The sequence below is a fragment of the Ovis canadensis genome, chromosome 1 (assembly GCF_042477335.2).
Source record: "Ovis canadensis isolate MfBH-ARS-UI-01 breed Bighorn chromosome 1, ARS-UI_OviCan_v2, whole genome shotgun sequence".
Lineage (NCBI taxonomy): Eukaryota > Metazoa > Chordata > Mammalia > Artiodactyla > Bovidae > Ovis > Ovis canadensis.
The window spans coordinates 19307763-19325295 of NC_091245.1; the positions used below are offsets into that span (position 1 = coordinate 19307763).

A 17533-nucleotide genomic window follows, 5' to 3' on the forward strand; every position below is an offset into this window, starting at 1 on the left:
CAACAAATTCCTGACCTCCCTGCCGAACTTCCAGGTGCCCTTGTTTGGCTGAGTTCGCTCTCCAACCCAGACCAGACCCCATTCTTCCAAAACGGGTTGGACCCATCCACAACCTCCGGTTCGGAGCCCTTGGATGAGTCTGATCAATTTCTCCCGCCCCTCCCTTGTCCTCGGTACCCTCGCTCCGCGGCCGCGCTCGGCGGCCAGCAGGGGCGGGCGTCGGAGGCGCGCGGCGGGTACGGGCGCGCTGGAGGCGGGGGCCGCGGGGACGCGCGCGCGGGCGCGCCGGCCGGGCCTGCCCCTCCGAGGCGCCGTAGCGCGGGAGGGAGGCGGCGGCGCTGTGGTCCGTCGGTCGGCGGGTCCGTGGGTCTGCCCGGCCGCCCGGCCCCGCCCTGCCCCCCGGGGCGGCTCGGCTCCATGGCCCTCGGCGGCGGCGGCGGCGGGAGGCGGCCTGGGGGCCGCGGGGGCCGCTGACCGGGAGGAGGAAGGCGGCGGGGCCGGGCCATGGGGAACGGAACCGACTGCAGCCGCCGGAGCCCGGAATCCAGCCGGAGCCGGAGCGGCGCCCCCTGCTGAGCCCCGAGCGCTGGGTGAGAGGGGGGCGCTCGCGGCCCCCAGCTCGGGGCCCCGAGATTCCACACCCGGCCCCGCGAGGGGCGCCCCGAGCGCGGCCCCGAGATCCCCGCCCAGGACCCGGTGAGAGGCGCTGGCGGCCAGACCCCGGCCTGCCGTCACCCCACCCTACCCCCACCCCTCGGCTCCCCGCGTCCCCCTCGGGCTCCTCTGCCCGCCCCCAGCCAGCCTCCCTTATTGTCCTCGCTCCACCCCGGCCTCGTGGCGTGGGGAGGCGCTCCACTTACGTCGCCCCTTTGCCTCGGCCCCCAACCCACATCTTCTTCTCCAAGCCCCCTCCCCCCCAGGCTCCACACCCACCCGGTCTTCGCTGCTTCCCGGTCCAGGGGTGCCACGTGTTCAGGCCACTTAGCCTTCCAGCCCCGCCCAGACTCACCTCGCAGCCTGACCGGCAGCCTGACCCAAAACCCCTGACCCGGAGGGAGCGGTGGGAGTGTTCGCACGTGGGGTCTGTGTGACTGTGTGAGCCCAGGAGCGCGGCTTTGTTTGTGAGTGGGTGGCTCGGTGCATTATTGTCACTGTCACCCAGGCGTGTCTGTGACTCTTTATGTAGTTCTCTGTGTCTCTGAGTGCAGCTACAGCGTATCTGACTGTAGCAGGGACCCAGGGTGTTTGTATGGTTGTGTGATAGATACTGTGTATCTGAGGGAGACTCAGCCTGCTCTGGGAAGCACTGCCAGAAGTGCCCCCAGAAGTGTTACTGCTGTGGGACCCCCCCAGTTAGAGCCATGGCCCAGGCAAAACCATCTCCTGACATGATGTCTCCAGGGCCCAAGCATTTCCCTTTCTGGGAATCAGAACCAATCCTTGAGGTCTTATGGGAGGGATGTCCTGGGCCCCATCCTGTCTTTTCACCTCTTGCTCCAGAGGGAAGTGATCTCGTAAACATCTTGTTCAAATTTGGGCCACCTGCATGCTGAGGGCCACTTCCCAGCCTGCTCCCAGATGGCCTGGCCTACTCGCCACTGGGACCTGACCAAAGAAATCACTGCCCACCCCCATGATCCAGGAGGACTAAATGAAGTCTTGAGTACCAAGTGCTCTGGCATGGTAAATACTCAGTAAATGCTCTCCTGCCCTCAGGCCAGGACTCCTGGGTTGAGGATGCTGGCCTGTGGGCATTTGTTCTCTGGGGCACAGAGAACCCATGTGGGTCTGTACATAAGTGTGTTTCTGGGTTCAGATATGAGCTGGTGTGATCAGAGGTCATGTGCCCATGATCCATGGTGTGAGGGAGGGTGTGAAGTTGGGTAAGAAGGACACTTACCCAAGTGTGAGGGTAGGTGAGGCTCTCCTTGTGTGTATGTGTCAGTGAGGATGAGGAAGGAAAGCCTGTGTGGGTTAGTACTCAAGTGTGTGAAGATGCATGAGTAGTGAGTTGCCAGGGACCGTGTGTGTGTATTTACAGGTAGAATTTAAGTCAAGGGATGTGAGCAGGTAAGTGTGAGGATACACGTCTAAGAATGTGAGCAGTGCACAGAAGGTGGGTGGGTGGCCTTGCCCCTCTGGCCCTGACTTGCTGGGTGTGTCTCTCCCACCCCTGCCCAGGCCGGCAGCCGGATGCCCGGGCCCATTGGGTGGGCCGGCGGCCGCCTGCGGGATGAGCAGACTGCTGGGGGGGACGCTGGAGCGCGTGTGCAAGGCCGTGCTCCTTCTCTGCCTGCTGCACTTTCTCGTGGCCGTCATCCTCTACTTTGACGTCTACGCCCAGCACTTGGCCTTCTTCAGCCGCTTCAGTGCACGCGGCCCCTCCCGTGCCCTCCACCCAGCTGCCAGCAGCAGCACCAACTGCTCTCGGCCAAACGCCACTGCCCCCAGCTCCGGGCTCCCCGAGGCTCCCAGCGCCCGGCCTGGCCCCACGGCTCCTGTCCTGCCACCCTGTCCTGACTCGCCGCCTGGCCTTGGTGAGCCTGCCGGGTGGGGCTTGCCTCTAGGGGTGGGCCAAGGTCTGGGGGAGTGAAGTCTTGACCCCCGGGGGTGCCACAGGTGTTGTGTGTTAGCAGAGGGCTATTCTGGGATTCCCTGGCCCACCCCAGGTAGAGGGAGGGGGCTGGCGTCCTTGGGTTCCGGTGAAGACCTAATTCCCGCCCCTGTCCTGCCTGCAGTGGGCCGACTGCTGATTGAGTTCACCTCACCCATGCCCCTGGAGCGGGTGCAGAGGGAGAACCCAGGTGTCCTCCTCGGTGGCCGCTATACGCCGCCTGACTGCACCCCAGCCCAGACGGTGGCAGTCATCATCCCCTTCCGACACCGGGAACACCACCTACGCTACTGGCTCCACTACCTGCATCCCATCCTCAGGCGACAGCGACTACGCTATGGCATCTACGTCATCAACCAGGTGTGCAGCTGCAGCCTCCAGGCTGGCCACCGGCCACCAGGGAACCCATGAGCACCTGTGGGTGAGGGGCCCATGTGCCTGTTGTTGGATCTGTGCGGTTGGGGGCATTCATGGATGCCTGAAGAGTTGTGTGGACATGCAATGTACATGTGGGGGTCCATATATGTCTGATACAGGCCCTCCTCCCCACAGAGAATCCCCAGACTTGAACTTGGATCCCTTTAGACTGCAGGATGGTGGTGTGTCACTGGAGTAGAAGCAGGGAGCTGTGAAGCCACCAAGCGGGCCAGTTTAACCCCAGGGTGGGGAAGCGACCATTGAGATGGGTCTTGAGGGATAAATAGGCATCAGCCGGTGGAGAGACTGGGGAAGGCAAGCATTCTAGGCAGAGGGACAGAGGAGGCCCCAGGCCCCAGCGAGAGAACTGGTCTCCTGTGTTCGGGAACTGTCAGCTGAGGCGAGAGGTGCCTCATGCAGGGTGGGTAGCAGAGGTGAGGTTGGGAGGGCTAGTGGAGGCCACAGCCACAGGGTTCCCAGGAGGCATCTCAAGCAGCTGGATTCCAGCGTGAAAGTGGTGGGGCACCGTTGTGTCTTTTTGTGGCCATGCCGGGTCTTCTGTGGGGGCAACACAGGCTCTCTGGTTATGTTGTGGGCTCAGGAGCTGCGGTGCGCAGGCTTAGTTGGGATCCCCATGGCATGTGACATCTTAGTTCCCCAACCAGGGATCACACCCATGCCCCCTACACTGGAAGGCAGAGCCTTAACCCCTGGACCACCAGGGGAGTTCCCACAGTGAGGTTTTAGGGAGAGGGTGATGTGTATGTGTGCTGCTTAGAAAGATTGCTCTGATTGCATGTGGACAGTGGGATGGAAGGGGAGCCTGGAGGTAGGGCACCTGGTTGGGAAGAGGCTGCTGTGTTCAGGGTGGAGATGGTGAATGTGCCTGCGAGTTGGGCAGGAGTCGTGCGGATGAGAGGGGAGATACGATACAAGTAGCTGAGAGGAAAGGGAGGTGCCAGGACACCTTGAGGCTCTCTGTCTTGACTGCTGGCCCTGGGTATGGTTGCGCCTGTGAGATGGGAACACAGGATCTGGGCCGGGTCTGGGGGAGAATGTGTCTTTTTTGCATGTGACGAGTTTGAGTGCCTGAGGGTAGTATAAGAGGAATGCTCAGCAGGCATTTGATCAAACGAACTGACCTAGGAGTGAAGTCTGAGGTGGAGAGGGATCTGGGAGCCACCAGTATATAGATGGTCCCTAAAACCAGCCATGTCCAGCCTGCCTGGGGTGGGGCCTGGGAGCTGAGAGGAGAAAGCCAGCATGTAAGGAATGGGTGGAAAAACAAAGACCACAGAGGCTGCAAGGGTTGGCCAGAAAGGTTCGAGGAGACCCAAGAGAACTTGGTGTCCCAGCACCCAGGAATAAGCGTCAAGAAGGCAGCGTGGCAGCTGCGTGAGCGCTGCTGGGGGAGTAAGGAAGGATGTAGACCGAGAAGCGTCCAGTGGATTTAGCAACAAGGTGGGCCCAGCAAGAGCCATTTCAGGGGCATGGTGGGGGCGGAAGCAGATTGCAGTGGGCTGCAGAAGGAATCAGATCTGACAAAATGCAAGCAGCCAATTGGAGACAGCTCTTTATTAAAAAAAATTCTGCTGAGAAGGGAAGGCAAAAGGTAGGGTGGGGTCTAAAGGAAGGGCTTTCTTTGGGTGGGAGAGAAATGGGCACATTTATGAGCCCTGTGAGAGAAACCTAGGGCTCCTGGGTGGTGAGAGAGGTTAAGAAGGAGTGCAGATGGAGAAAATGGACCATTGCTCCAAGGGCTGGTGGGAGAGAAGGTTCAGGGCAAGGAGGAAAGAGAGCAGGTGGGGCCGGGCCGTTCAGGGTCCAGGGGAGCAGCTCTTGCCCTCTTGAGCCCAGGTTGGCTGGTAGGGAGGAGGTGCTACTCCTCCTCTCCTTCCAGGAGAGTCTACTTGAAGACCAGGAGCCTCTCTGGCTCCAGCCTGGAGATCATGAGTTGGCGCAGGGACTTTAGGGGCCAGCCAGCTCCTTCCATGAAACCCTCCTTCCTCTGGCCAGAATTCAGAGTCTGGGGCTGCGTGGCCAGGAGGCCAACCTCAAGGAGACCTGGTCCCACAGCCCCATTTCTTGGGGGACTCCAGGCTCACTATGCCTCTCATTTTGTTGGGGAGACAAGTGAATTGAGCCTGGTCCCAGAGGCTGCCCAAGGGATTGGGTGTGGATCTACAAGAGCCAGAGGGGACGGGTGGCTTAGTCCCCATGGTCTCTGCATCTTAGATGCTGGCCATTTGGGGACATTCTTCGTTCATTTCACTCGACGACAGGCTCAGTAGGGAAGCAGTGTGCTCAGGGCCGCTCATCTTCAAGATCCTCACTGGCTCAGAGAAGATGCCTGGCACCAAGGACAGGGCTGAGGGGCATGATTGAAGGAATGAATGAAACGAGAGCCCTAAATTGTAACCGTTTGAATGGGCCTGGCATACATGAAGCACAGGGGAGGGAATGAGTAATTATACTGGGGCGGGGAGGTTTGCTAACAGAGGCCTTTCCAGACATGAGTTTGAGAAGTGGAGAAGGAGAGCATTCCAGACAGGGGCAACTGCTAACACTGAGGCCTGGAGGCAGGAAAGAGTCTGGCATGTTCTGGGGTTGTGGGAAATATAGGATAGCTGGGCTTGGGGGGTCTGAGGTCATTGGCCAGAGAGGAGATGGAGCCAAATTCTAAAAGGCTTTGCAAAGCTAGGTCTAGGATAAAGAGCTGGATTTGATCCCTAGAGTCTGGAGGCCCCAGTGGCGGATGAGTTGACGGGTAGTGCTAGGTCTGCAGGGACCACTCTGGACAGTTGTAAAGTGGCAGATGTTTCCAAGTCTCAGGCCCAGAGCCGACCTGTCTCCTCTACCAACCCCAGCACGGTGAGGACACCTTCAACCGGGCCAAGCTGCTCAACGTGGGTTTCCTAGAGGCACTCAAGGAGGACTCTACCTACAACTGCTTCATCTTCAGTGACGTGGACCTGGTCCCCATGGATGACCGCAACCTGTACCGCTGTGGTGACCAGCCCCGCCACTTTGCCATTGCCATGGACAAATTTGGCTTCCGGTGAGGGCTCCCTTCTCGGCTGGACCCAGGCCTCCCCATCCTGCCCTGGCCGTCACTCCCAGCCCCCTTCCCCCGCTTGTTGCCAAACCTCTGTCTGGAATCCCCTCAGGCCCCTGATTGACGCATGTCTTCCGTGCCCCAGGCTGCCCTATGCTGGCTACTTCGGAGGTGTGTCGGGCCTGAATAAATCCCAGTTCCTGAGAATCAATGGCTTCCCCAACGAGTACTGGGGTTGGGGTGGTGAGGATGACGACATCTTCAACCGGTGAGCGGGGATGGGGTGGGGAGTCGAGGGGGTGTGGATGGTGGACACAGACTAGGTGGGGCTCTTCGCCCATCCTGGTGCCCACTCCAGCCTGGCTGTCCCTGACCCCAGGATCTCCCTGGCTGGGATGAAGATCTCGCGTCCAGACATCCGCATAGGCCGCTACCGAATGATCAAGCACGACCGGGACAAGCATAATGAGCCCAACCCTCAAAGGTGACCCCCAGTGACCTCAACCCCAGCCGTCCTGGCCCCTTACCCCTTAGAGGTGATGTCTCGGTGCTGCTGATCCCCGGAGGTGATCCCAGGGCCCCTGACCCTTGACTCCTGAGATGACTCCCGGCACCCCCACCCCTGGCCCTTAGTCCCCAGCTCAACTCTCGCCCCTGGCCTGATTCCGCAAGTGACTGAAATTTAAAGGTGGGGCTCAAATTGTCACTGAGTTACTTGCATTCCTCTTGGGCCCTCACAGACCTCACTCCAGCCTGAACAGATAGGACAAGAGACAGCAGGCCCAGGGCACAGCTCCAGGGCCTAGGGACCCAACAGAGATTGCCCCGAGCAGTGTGGGGTGGCGGGAGTGGAAAGACACTGCTGAGCCCTCTGAGATTGAATAGGTGGCTGGTCTCTGAGGAGGAAGCCACATCGGTGTCTTAATGGTGGCTAGGAGAAATGCCTGAGGGCATGTGAGATGGGTGGTGGAGGGCAGGAGGCGTGTGAGGGGATCCAGAGCACTCAGACCTAATCCCTGCTGGGCAGCTTGTGTGAAGTTCAGTCTAGGGAGGGAGACCAGGAGATAGAGCACAAGGTGATCAGGGCAAGGTGCTGTCCTGGCAGAAGAGGGAGTGATGGTGGGAGGCTTCCTGGAGGAGGTGGTTGTTCAGTTGCCAAGTTGTGTCCGACTCTTCATGACCCCATAGACTGCAGCACGCCAGGCTTCCCCATCCTTCACCGTCTCCTGGAGTTTACCCAAGTTCATTCCATTGAATCGGTGATGCCATCCAACCATCTCATCCTCTGTCACCCTCTTCTACTTCTGCCTTCAATCTTTCCCAGCATCAGGGTCTTTTCCCAATGAGGCAGCTGTTCACATCAGGTGGCCAAAGTACTGGAGCGTGGAGTATTCCTGGAGGAGGTGATGGTAAACTGGAGTTTGAAAAGAGTTATTCATGCTACAAATATTTGTCACACACCTACCTTGGGTACAGTACTGTATTCACCAGGCTAATGGAGGAGGCTAGTCTGGATAAAAGGAATCAGATGTGTAGGAGTCTGGAATGTGTATGTCCATTGTATACGCTGAGAGCTTGAAACTTTTCATTATTACATTCTGAAGGCTGGGAGTGACAGGAGGGGGATCACTGCTGATCCCAGGTTGGGAGTTTCAGTTTTGTCCCAGGGGTGCTGGGGAGTCATGGAAGGGCTTTCATGTGGGGAAGGGATGGGACCACATTTGGGTTTGGAAGGATCACTCTTTGAGTTTGAAGAAGGTGAAGGACTGGCAGAGCTGCTGAGTGGAGCAGGAGGAATGTAGACCAGGCTCAGAGGAATCAGTGGAGCCCGGGGGGTATGCTGCATGTGAAACTGGCATGCGCCCACCGGACCAGTAGGATGTTCTCTGAAGCCAGGGTGTCAGAGTGGGGAGGGAGGTGGCCGTACTGATGTAGGGTTGATATTTGGCAGAAGCATGAAGTACTGGGCATCCAGGGAGCTGATGTAAAAGCAGTTAAGTTGAAAACTATGGTGAGTAGGGAAGGGACGACAGGCTGGGAGAAGAGGGGCTTTGGGGTATCTGAGGAGGAGCACTCAGTGTTGGACTGGCTCCAGAGAGGGATCTGAACTGAGCCAAGAAGGATGGAGAGGATCAAAACAGTTGGGATGAGGGTGGCAGTGGGGCTCTGGAAGCACAGGCCAGGGGCCATGTCTAGGCGCCATCCTTGGTTAGTGATATCTGCATGGCCAAGGTAGCGAGGTGTTTCTGGCTTAAGGAACTCTGTGGATGCTGGTTTCATCCAGCTGGTTGCTTTTGCCTCAGATCTAGGAGTTCTGGATTCTTCTTGCTCTCACCCTACATATCTGGGCCATCAGCAGGTCTTATCAGTGCCACCCCTTGAAAGGTATCTGAGCCGGCCACTTCTCCCTTTACCTCGGCACTAGTGCTGCCTCTTTGGAGCTCGTGTTCCCTGGCCCTCCCTTTCCCAGACTGGGCTAAAAATCCCTCAGTGTTTTTTAACTCACAGAATAAAAAGCTGTTCCCTCTGACTTACAGAGGCTTGCCCATACATGCTGTAACCTCCCAGCTAATCTTACTCTGGGTTTTCTCCTTGGCCCATTAAGCTCTAGCCACTCTGCTATGCAAATTCTCATTTTCAGTTTAGGGTCAGCCTGTGCTTTTACCTCTGCCTGGAAAGCTCTTCCTCTGCTCTCAGCTTGATGGCCCACACCCACCCCTTCCAGGGCAGTCATCCTGTCTGCCATTTCCCTCTGCTGTCTTCCCTCAGTATTCTGGTGTCTTCCTTGTCCATTACTTGTCTGCCCTAGTGGTATAGACTTGCCATGAGAGGAAGGACTTTGCAGTTCTGTTCATGGCTGTGACCTTGGTGCTTAGAGAGGGCCTGGCACATGGCGACTGCTCCATAAATAGATGGTGAAGTCGTGATTAAAGGATGAGGAGCAGAGAAGGGGGCACAGAGATGGTGGGTGTGGGGGGTAACAATGATGCATATAGTACAGGACACATTGTATTTGAGGTGTCTGTGGGGTACCCTGTGTCTAGGTCTGCAGTGAGAAACATTGGTGAGCGTGTCATGATTCTGGACTGAAGGGGGTGAGATCTCTGTTTTGAGGGTTGTTGCAAGAGCCAAAGGGCCCCAGGCAGGTGGAGAGGGTAGCGAGGAGAACTGAGTCACCCCAGGAAGAAGCTAGGAGGGCGTGAGCCTTGGCCCCAGTGATCCCTACTGGGTTTGGTGGTGAGCCCTGATCTAGACCCACTTCTGTCCTGTCTAGGTTTACCAAGATTCAAAACACGAAGCTGACCATGAAGCGGGACGGCATCGGGTCAGTGCGGTACCAGGTCTTAGAGGTGTCTCGGCAACCACTCTTCACCAATATCACAGTGGACATTGGGCGGCCCCCTTCGTGGCCTCCTCGGGGATGACACCAGTGGACAAAGGCTCCCAGTGCCAAGGATTGCCTGTCAGAGGACTGACCTACAGCCTGGCTGGCAGCTGCTCTGTGGTGGATCCCCCAGGACTGAGACTGTGGGCTCTGTTTTCTGAGGCTCTTCAGTAGGCACCCCCCAGCTGCACTTGGAAGTTTCAGAACCTACTTTGGGGGAGCTTCCATCCTGGGCAGGCCCCTCAAGGGTGGCCGTCTCTGGGGTCAACCCCTCCTGCTCCTCCCTCCCCAGTTCAGCCCCCCTCACTGTCAGGGTTGGGTCAGCCCCTGCACTGCCTCGCCGAGTGGCCTGGGCCAGGTCACTCCACCTCTCTGTGCCTCAGTTTCCCCCCCCTTGAGTCCCCTAGGGCCTAGAAGAGTGGGAGGTATGACTAGGGGGCAATGTTGCTTCCAGGGGGAATTCTCAGACCTGAGGATCCCCCACACTCCCAGGGGAGGGGAAACCTTTTTCACTCAACATTGTAGGGGGCAAACTCTGGGGCACCCCCTGCTGAGGAGCAGCCCCAGGAGGGGACCAGAGGGGGTGCTGTGTTGCTGCCTGGGATCTTGGGGTTGGGCTTTGCATGGGGGCGGATGGGGCTTGGATCAGTTGGGTTCTAGCCCCACCCCGCCTCTCAGAGGGAAGGCAGTAGCCCCAGGGCCGGCTCGTGTTTGTATATTGCACAGAAACTTGTGTGGGTGCTTTAGTAAAAAACGTGAATGGAGAAGCCCTTTGTCTGTTTGGGGATGGGGATCTGGATCCCTAATGCTGGAACCTGGTGTGTTTTGGGAAGGGCGCCTGGCCCAATCTGTCTGGTCCGGACTGTCCTGGTTCCCCAAATCCCTAGAAGCGGATTCACTAGACTTACGCGGGCTGGAAGGACAAATTTTACCCTGCCGCTGCCTCCTGACCGGAAAAGGCAAGGAAGTAATAAACCCACCGGGCTCAGATTCTCGGTTCTTTCACCTGCCCTGGAGTCTAAAGGTGCCCAGGGATGAAAGGTGCTTGGGGTCAGATTGATGTGCATGGTTGAGACTGCGAAACCACCTACCACGGCTGTGGGTTGGGCTTTGTTAGCCGGCACCGCCTGGAATGGGCGGGGCCGGGGCTCTCTGGGGCGGGGCCCCGTTTCCCAGGTGACAGCCGCGCAGAAGAGGCGGAGCTAGGGCCCAGTCCCGCAGCCTGGCTCCTGGGGCCGCGACCTGAAACCGTGGCCTCCGAGAGTCGATCAGTAGTAGGGCAGAAGAGCGCCAGAGGCCAGCGGCTCTGGACCGAGCAACTCTAGTGGGGACGGGAGGCAGAACGGAATGGGGCTTGGGAGAGGCAGGTCCGAGTGACAGGCTGGGGGCGTGGCCTGTGAGACCCGGAAGCGGGTGAGGCGTGAGTGGGCGTGCCCGGCCCTGGGCGACTAGCGGTATCCCAGTAACCCAGCGCTCGGACCCATGGTCCCGCAGGTCCAAGCGTGCGGCCCCGCGTCTCGGGGGCGGCGGCGCGGGCGGGCCATGCCTGGGGACTCCCTGTCGCTGTGGGAACTGGTGGAAGAGCACGTTCCGCTCCCGGAGCGGCCCGAAGTGAAGAGGATTCTAGGGGAGACGACGGTGGATCTGAGCCTGGAACTTCGGGCAGAGGTGGGGCGTAAGAAGGTGGGCCCCACGGCAGACCTGTCCCACGACTTGGATGATTTGCTCACCTTCTATGGGTCCCTAACCCTGCCCAGTAACTCTCGAGCTCTTGTCGGAACTCACTGTCCGCCCAGCCCTCTCCAGTTTAACTGCCCTGCCCCTCATTCCCCCAGGTCCCCTGCCTCCCTTCACTTCCCTCCGCAGTCGCCGAGGTGCCCCAGCTCTCCTTGCAGGTGGTGATGTTACGATCATTGCTCCAAGAGGCTCGATCTATCCAAGCCCCAGGATCGCGCCCCACCTCTGACCTCTCCTCCCTTCTGGCACCACCACCCCTCGTAAGAGATCTTGTTCGCCAGGAACTGCGGCAGCTGCTCCAAGGTCTCCGCCGGAAGGCCATCTGTGAGGGCAGGTTGGAGCTCCAGACCTGGGGCTGGGGCCTGCCTCCAGAACTCAGATGGGCTAGCCTGGCAACTGACAAGGGGCCAAGGTTGCCTTTCCTGTGGTTCCCTGGAAGGAGCCCCTGAATTGCCTTTACGCATCTTCTGCAGGGACCAGACCCAGGCTTGGGTCCAGTATAGCCCTAGGGTCCTGCGCTTTGCCTTGGAGGAGCCCAGGCATGATTTGCCAGAACAGGAGATGTTCCAGATGAGAGCTGGTGAACCCAGGTATAGTAATAGAGGAGGGATCTGTTCTTGCTGGGAAAAGGATCCCGGCCAGCTGGTAGGTCCCACCTGCAGGCATGGAGGAGCTCCTGGTCTGAGACTGACACTTCTACAGCCACCCGTGGTAGGAGTCAGCCCATGAGGGCTGCAGAGGCTCAAGAGACACATGCCAACCCTGGGAGCTTGGTTCGATCTGGGTTGTAGAATACTAGGAACAGACTTCCAGACAGATACAAAGAGAAGCACCTTGCAGGAAGAGGGTGCACTAGACGCAGATATGAGTGGAAGGAAAGACTTCATCCAGTGGCCAGTTATCCCTCAGGCTGGGACAACCAGGCTGCGAGGACTGGGGTAGAGAGGACTGGGGACTGAATGAGACAAATGAGCAGCAGCATGTTCATCAGTGAATGGTAGCAACTTATTTCTCACAGATCCTTATGAAGGGGGTGATGTCTCCATTTTGCAGATGAGGATACTCAAGCTCAGAAAGGATGATTGACTTTCCCAGGCTCATACACAGTAAAGGGTGGCAGAACCCATGTGCAATCCCAGGCTCCAGATCTCCTCCTTTTAGCACCATCTTGTATTGCCTTTGTGAAAAAGCACAAAATTGTCTAGGAGAAATGGCATTTGTGTCCTGAAGTCCTGGGGTGAAGCAGCATGGGAGAGTGAGGTTGACTTCATCTGCCAGCAGCTGTCACCAGGACCTCAGTGTCATCAAGGACCAGCTGAACATGTCTCACATTGACCAGGTTGCTGGACACCTGCGGTGAGGCCCCCAAGTGTGTGCAGTGGGGCTGGAAACAGGGAGGATGGGACTGTGGATGGACCCTGATGTATTGGGACTACTGGGAGGAGAAGGGAGGGAACACACCTGGCTGGGAGACCCAGGAGAGTGGGGCTGAGAGGTGGAAAGGGCAGGATGTTGATGAGGTTGCTGCCAGGAAATCAGTCAAGTACAGATGCCTACATGGGTCTTGGCCTGAGGGCTTTTATCCTGGGAGGTGGGAGAGAGATGACACATAGCAGAGTTTTGTAAAGAAGGGGCGGGGCTGTGATCCGGGAGAGAATGGAGGCAGGAGGACCTGCAAGTCTAGTCCTGTGATGTAGAAGAGAGAATGCTGCTCCTCAGGGTGGGCACTGGGAAGCAGGCGAGGAGAGAGGACACGCCCTGCCCAGGAAGAGGCTGGCGGGGCTGCAAGGCTGTGCTGGAACAGCATGAGGGCAGCAGAGGCAGAGGTGGGCTGCGATAGGAGGGCCTAGAGGAGGCTCCTGGGGAGGCCGGGGGTGGGGACCACGTGCAGGACTCTGCTGAGACCCGGGTCTGCAACGCTGCTTCCGGTGCTGCACTGCCCGTGTCCCAGGGCCCTCCTGGAGGAAGAGTGCCGCGCGCTGGAGAGGGAGATTCCCATCCTGCAGGTGAGCTGCAGTCCTGGACCGCCCCGCCCCCAGCCCTTCTGCTGAGCGTAGACACCCCAGTCTCTCACCCAGGGCATGAGATCCACACACATGGGTCTGTGTGTGTCTGTGCGTGCAGAGGTTGTGTGAACCCTGGGTCCGTTTGTCCTGTGTGCACACTTCTTAAGTACGTGAACCCATATTCCAGTTGAGTCCCTAAGTCCAAGGTCAGCACTTTTAGATCAACTGCTGGGTCTGCCCAGGTCTTTTGTCTCCTTCTCTTCCCCAAGTCTGGATTCAGGCCTGCCACCCCCTTGCCAAGCTCAGCTTTTCAGGGAGAGGCTGGTGTTCCTCTCAGGAGTGCCCCCATGTGGTTGGGATGAAGAGACTGCATGGGCTGGTTCCTGTGCCCCACCATGGGGATCCTGGCCTGGGCACCCTGCCCAGACCTGCCCCACCCCTGCTGTAAAGGCCAGGCACTGAGCCAGCTCTCCCTGCAGCGCTGCCTGGAAGACGAATATACAGGGGCCCCTCAGTCTTCTGAGGCAAGCCTAGAGCCCACCCTGGCAGGTGAGGACCTTAGCAGGCCCCAGAGCACCCAGCGCTCTGTGCCACCCCCACCCCCCGTCTCCCCCGCCCGGCCCCCCTCTTATAACACACCCTCGAAGACTGGGCGCTGTGTCTCAGGTAGAAACTTCTCTTCCAGAGCTAAAGGAACAGAAGGCAGCCATGCAACAGGAGCTGCAGTCACCCCTGAGGCCTTCCTGTGTCTTCCCCAGCCACGGGTAACCCAGAGCAGACCGACAGCTGGATGGGGCAGGCTGAGAGGCAGGCCACAGCCCCCTCACAGCTACTCCCTCCCATTCAGGCCACGGCCCTTTGGGTCCTCCAGCCAGGGCCCTGGACCCCTGTCTTACCTCCATGGGGCTGCTGGAGTTTGGGCCAGCCCTCTCCAGTGCTGCCGGCCTGCTCCTCCTCTGGAGCACTGCCCCAAACCTCGCGGCCTGGCCTCCACCTGCCGCTGGGGACGGAAGATTCAGTGCAGCCCCGGGAAAAGGCCAGCTTCTACTCCGATGTCCAGTGCAGCGCCCCAGGCCCCAACCTGAAAGGCTGCTCAGGAAGGAGGCTTCAGCTTCGGTTGGCACTTGCCCTGTCTGCTACTGCCCCCTTTCAGCTGCCAGGGCCCAGCCCACTTCAGATCTAGTCTAGGATGAGCCCTCCCCAGGATTCCACTGCTGTCTGTCTGTCTGGCCCTCACTCTACCTTCTCGCCAGGTCCTGGGTGTCCAGTCCTGACTGTCACAGCCTCTGGCATTTCTCCTCCCAGGTACCCCCTCCCCCCAAAGGCCTGGCAGAAGGTCTTGTCCCAGCCCTGACTCATGTCCCCCTGGAGGACACAGACAAAGCACAGCAGCAGCTCAGAGACAGGAATAGAAATTTCATTAAAATCTATGGACTTTAAAATCCTAGTGGTGCGCGGATGGTTGGGGGTGGGAGGCGCACCGTTATTGCTACAGAGGATTAGAGGCGGCTCTTCCGGGGCTGTCACTGCACAGAGGGGCATGGAGGACGGACACACGGACACTGCAGGGCTTGGGGGAAGGAGTTCTGGCTCCAGAGAGGGGTTGGGGCACACGGGCTGGGGCGATTTGGCACGTGAACAAAGGTAGTCCAGTTTGGGAAGACTGGGCTTTAGCCTGGTGGTGGTAGGAAAGGGGGTGTCCTGTAGGGTCCCCTTCCCCGGGGCCCTGGGCTCAAACCTCCTGCTGAGCATCACCCCACCCCTACCCCCCAGAAACGAGTTCTTTGGGCAGGCTGCTGGGTCATGGGCCTCTGCTGGGCTGGCCCTGACAGCAGTGCTGGGAGTGCAGAGACCTCAGAGCCGCCGAGCGAGGTGTAGGTGGGCCTGGAAGACAGATTGGGCCCGAGGCCAAGGGCGAGGGGGTGGCAACCACAGATAATACAAGTTTTACAAAAATAATCACACAGACAAAAGGGCCGAGCCACACAGCCTGACCCGTAACACTGCACAGGCCCCCGGCTCCTCACCCTGCCTCCAGGTAGGAGGATCCGAATTAGCCTGGGTGGAGGCTGGGGTCCACCCCAAGGGCAGGAACACTGGTCAGGAGCCGAAGGCTCAGGGCAAGGGACAGGTAGGAGACCCACCCAGAACCTCAGCTCAGGGCAAAGTGTGGGGGCATCAGAGGCCACGTGAAGCCCAGCAGGCCTCTGGGGACCTGGCCTGAGACCCCTCCAAAGTGCTATTGGGCCCCCCAGCAACCCCCCCATCACCCACACCCCCTAGCTGCCATCCTGGCATCCAAAGGACCTGTAAACACTAGGGACACGAGCACGAATGACCGCACTAGCAGTGGTGGCCAAGGTGACAGGCGCCACCCCCGGCCAGGGCGTGGTCGGGGCAGGCGGGGACGCCTCTCCACTGTCTCCCCAGTCTCTGTGTTGGGAGCACAGGGTGGGGGTGGGGCACTCCCCCCAGCAGCTGTGCTCATATCCGGGAGTCCTGCAGACGGCTGGAGCCATTACTGCCCACCATGGGAATCTGGGCCTTGTCCGGGTGCAGCGGCTGGACCTCAAGCCCGTCTTCAGGGGAGGGTGCAATGGTGGGGGCGTAGCGCCCTGTTCGGTGCTCCAGGAGGGCGGGACCCCAGTCTCTGCTTGGCTTTGTTGCATTTTTCAAACGCTGCAGGAGAGGTAGGCATGGGGGATGGACGGGCGGGCAGAGTGCATCAGAAGGGAGCCCTGGAGCGCCACCCATCCATCCACCCCCTTCTGATTCACCTGGCTGCCCCTGCCCCCACCCCTCACCTGGAGGAGGGTGTCCCCATCTGTTCTGCAGAACTGGAACAGGGCGTAGAGTGGAATGCAAATGACAGAGGACAGGGCCATGAGGAAGCCAATGGCCACGGCCCAGCTTGGATACTGGTATTGGTTGTAGGTGATTGGCTGGTACTGGATCACCGAGAAGATGAGAATGAACTGCAAAGAGTCGGGGTTGGGAGTGGGCGTGAGTCCTGCCCAGCCCCACCCCGGCCTTAGGCCTCCTATCAGCGCTGCTCCCCTCCCTCTCCAGTTTCCCAGACTAGAAAGAGGCATCTCAGGAAGGGCAGAGTTGACATCAACGTTTGGGTAGTGGAAGAAGCTGATGGCACCAGGGATCCAGGGTATGATGCGCAGGCGGGCACTGTGGAAGGGGAGGGGTCTGGCTTCTGGATAACCCTGAAGCAGCAAGAAACTGTTCAGCTTCCATGGCCCTTGGAAGTCAGTTCTACTGAAAGACTTGCAGTGGCCCCCCACTGCCTGCTGAAGTAAGGCCGAATCTGTGGCCTTTAAGGCTTCAGTGGCATTTTCCATCTACTGAGCATTTTTTGAATGTCTGCTCCAGACCTGGGAGCTCCTGGGATTGCATCAGCTCTAGGTCTTCAGTGCCCAGCACAGCGCCTGGCACAATCTTATGTGCTGATCTGAACTGAGTAATGCAGGGAGGTGGGAGCAATGGGGGAAAGGAAAGGGAGGAGTCCTGCCAGTCTATGGCTGCAGAGACAGCAATGGACAGCCAGGGGAGGCTCTGAAGCCTGGAAACAGTGTCAGGCAGGGAGTGCTCTCAGGAACCACTGTGGAAAGAGCCGAGGGACACCAGAGATAAAGCCTAGTACAAAAATACTACAAGAAGCGGAAAGATGGGCAGGTGGCTCATGGGCCGCCTGGAGGGCCTGGGGCAGTGGGTGCTGCTTGCCAGGAGGCCTCAGCATACACTTCCCAAGCCTTCAGCTGCATCTTGGAGCTCAGGCCCCTCTAGCCTTTTTAGTGACTAAATTCTAGAAGTCAAGACCTGTATCCACCCGGGGAACGCTGCACTTAGAGGAGCTTAGAAGGATGGAGTTTGTAAAAAAATTTTTAAGCTGATAGAAGGATGGAGTTTGTAAAAAAAAATTTTTTTTTAAGATCTTTTCAGCATTATGAAGAAGTAAAGCCTCCAAAGAAAACTAACAGCCCAGAAGCACGCTTCCACAGAGCCTGGCATCCTCACCCGAAGGTGATTCCAGCTTGGCTTTCTGAGCACAGAGAGGATGCTGCGGGCTTTGCCTCAGTTTCCTGGAGACACTGGACCCAGGCTGCCTCCTGCCTCCTGCCCTGACTGGGCAGTGCCCTGGGTCTCCCCACAGGGCAGCAGCTTCCTGGGAGCCCTGGAGGATGAGCTCTCCCAGGGCAGGTCCTGGGCCAAAGCCACAGCCCCTGAGGGCACAGCGCTTGGCCGTGGCGTCTGCCCTCTCCTGCCTCCCACCGCTTACAGGACACTTCCGCTCCTCCTGTTTCAAAGCT

The 17533-nt window shown here is 58.8% G+C and overlaps 3 protein-coding genes across 14 annotated transcripts in view; 2 read left to right on the forward strand and 1 right to left on the reverse strand.

Annotated features, from left to right (window-relative positions):
• The first annotated feature begins 240 nt into the window (after positions 1-240).
• Positions 241-10238, forward strand: B4GALT2 (beta-1,4-galactosyltransferase 2). 4 transcript variants are annotated; one of them, XM_069589075.1, is made up of 8 exons: positions 298-590; positions 1501-1683; positions 2182-2537; positions 2739-2974; positions 5899-6089; positions 6232-6354; positions 6466-6570; positions 9361-10238. In XM_069589075.1, exons 3-8 carry the CDS (start codon positions 2234-2236, stop codon positions 9509-9511), a joined length of 1110 nt encoding a protein of 369 aa, XP_069445176.1. In that variant the 5' UTR covers positions 298-590; positions 1501-1683; positions 2182-2233; the 3' UTR covers positions 9512-10238. The 4 variants fall into 4 exon arrangements, with proteins under 4 accessions (XP_069445149.1, XP_069445160.1, XP_069445176.1 ...); XM_069589067.1 differs by having other exon boundaries at positions 308-696; XM_069589048.1 differs by lacking the exon at positions 1501-1683 and having other exon boundaries at positions 241-696.
• A 654-nt stretch (positions 10239-10892) lies between these two features.
• On the forward strand, positions 10893-14656 carry CCDC24 (coiled-coil domain containing 24). 5 transcript variants are annotated; one of them, XM_069589087.1, is made up of 9 exons: positions 10893-11139; positions 11307-11542; positions 11682-11798; positions 12487-12564; positions 13160-13214; positions 13694-13763; positions 13900-13978; positions 14062-14330; positions 14520-14656. In XM_069589087.1, exons 1-8 carry the CDS (start codon positions 10954-10956, stop codon positions 14297-14299), a joined length of 1059 nt encoding a protein of 352 aa, XP_069445188.1. In that variant the 5' UTR covers positions 10893-10953; the 3' UTR covers positions 14300-14330; positions 14520-14656. The 5 variants fall into 5 exon arrangements, with proteins under 5 accessions (XP_069445188.1, XP_069445196.1, XP_069445204.1 ...); XM_069589095.1 differs by having other exon boundaries at positions 12490-12564; XM_069589103.1 differs by lacking the exon at positions 14520-14656 and having other exon boundaries at positions 11367-11542; positions 14062-14394.
• Positions 14611-17533, reverse strand: part of SLC6A9 (solute carrier family 6 member 9) — a 31932-nt gene continuing 29009 nt past the window's right edge. For all 5 annotated transcript variants that reach the window (XM_069588946.1, XM_069588952.1, XM_069588947.1 and 2 more), the window contains exons 13-14: positions 16019-16189; positions 14611-15893 (exon numbers count right to left, since the gene is read on the reverse strand). In XM_069588946.1, coding sequence (XP_069445047.1) covers positions 15699-15893; positions 16019-16189 — 366 coding nt within the window. In that variant the 3' untranslated portion in view covers positions 14611-15698. The remainder of the gene's footprint in view (positions 15894-16018; positions 16190-17533) is intronic.

Bases quoted from the DNA above. Each gene is read 5' to 3' on its own strand.
- B4GALT2 (XM_069589048.1), top strand. From the start codon at position 2,234: ATGAGCAGACTGCTGGGGGGGACGCTGGAGCGCGTGTGCAAGGCCGTG. The intron at 6,355-6,465 runs GTGAGCGGGGAT...CCCTGACCCCAG, and splicing joins GATGACGACATCTTCAACCG to GATCTCCCTGGCTGGGATGA. The intron at 6,571-9,360 runs GTGACCCCCAGT...TGTCCTGTCTAG, and splicing joins AATGAGCCCAACCCTCAAAG to GTTTACCAAGATTCAAAACA.
- CCDC24 (XM_069589087.1), top strand. From the start codon at position 10,954: ATGGTCCCGCAGGTCCAAGCGTGCGGCCCCGCGTCTCGGGGGCGGCGG. The intron at 11,799-12,486 runs GTATAGTAATAG...TTCATCTGCCAG, and splicing joins ATGAGAGCTGGTGAACCCAG to CAGCTGTCACCAGGACCTCA. The intron at 13,764-13,899 runs GTGAGGACCTTA...CTTCTCTTCCAG, and splicing joins CCTAGAGCCCACCCTGGCAG to AGCTAAAGGAACAGAAGGCA.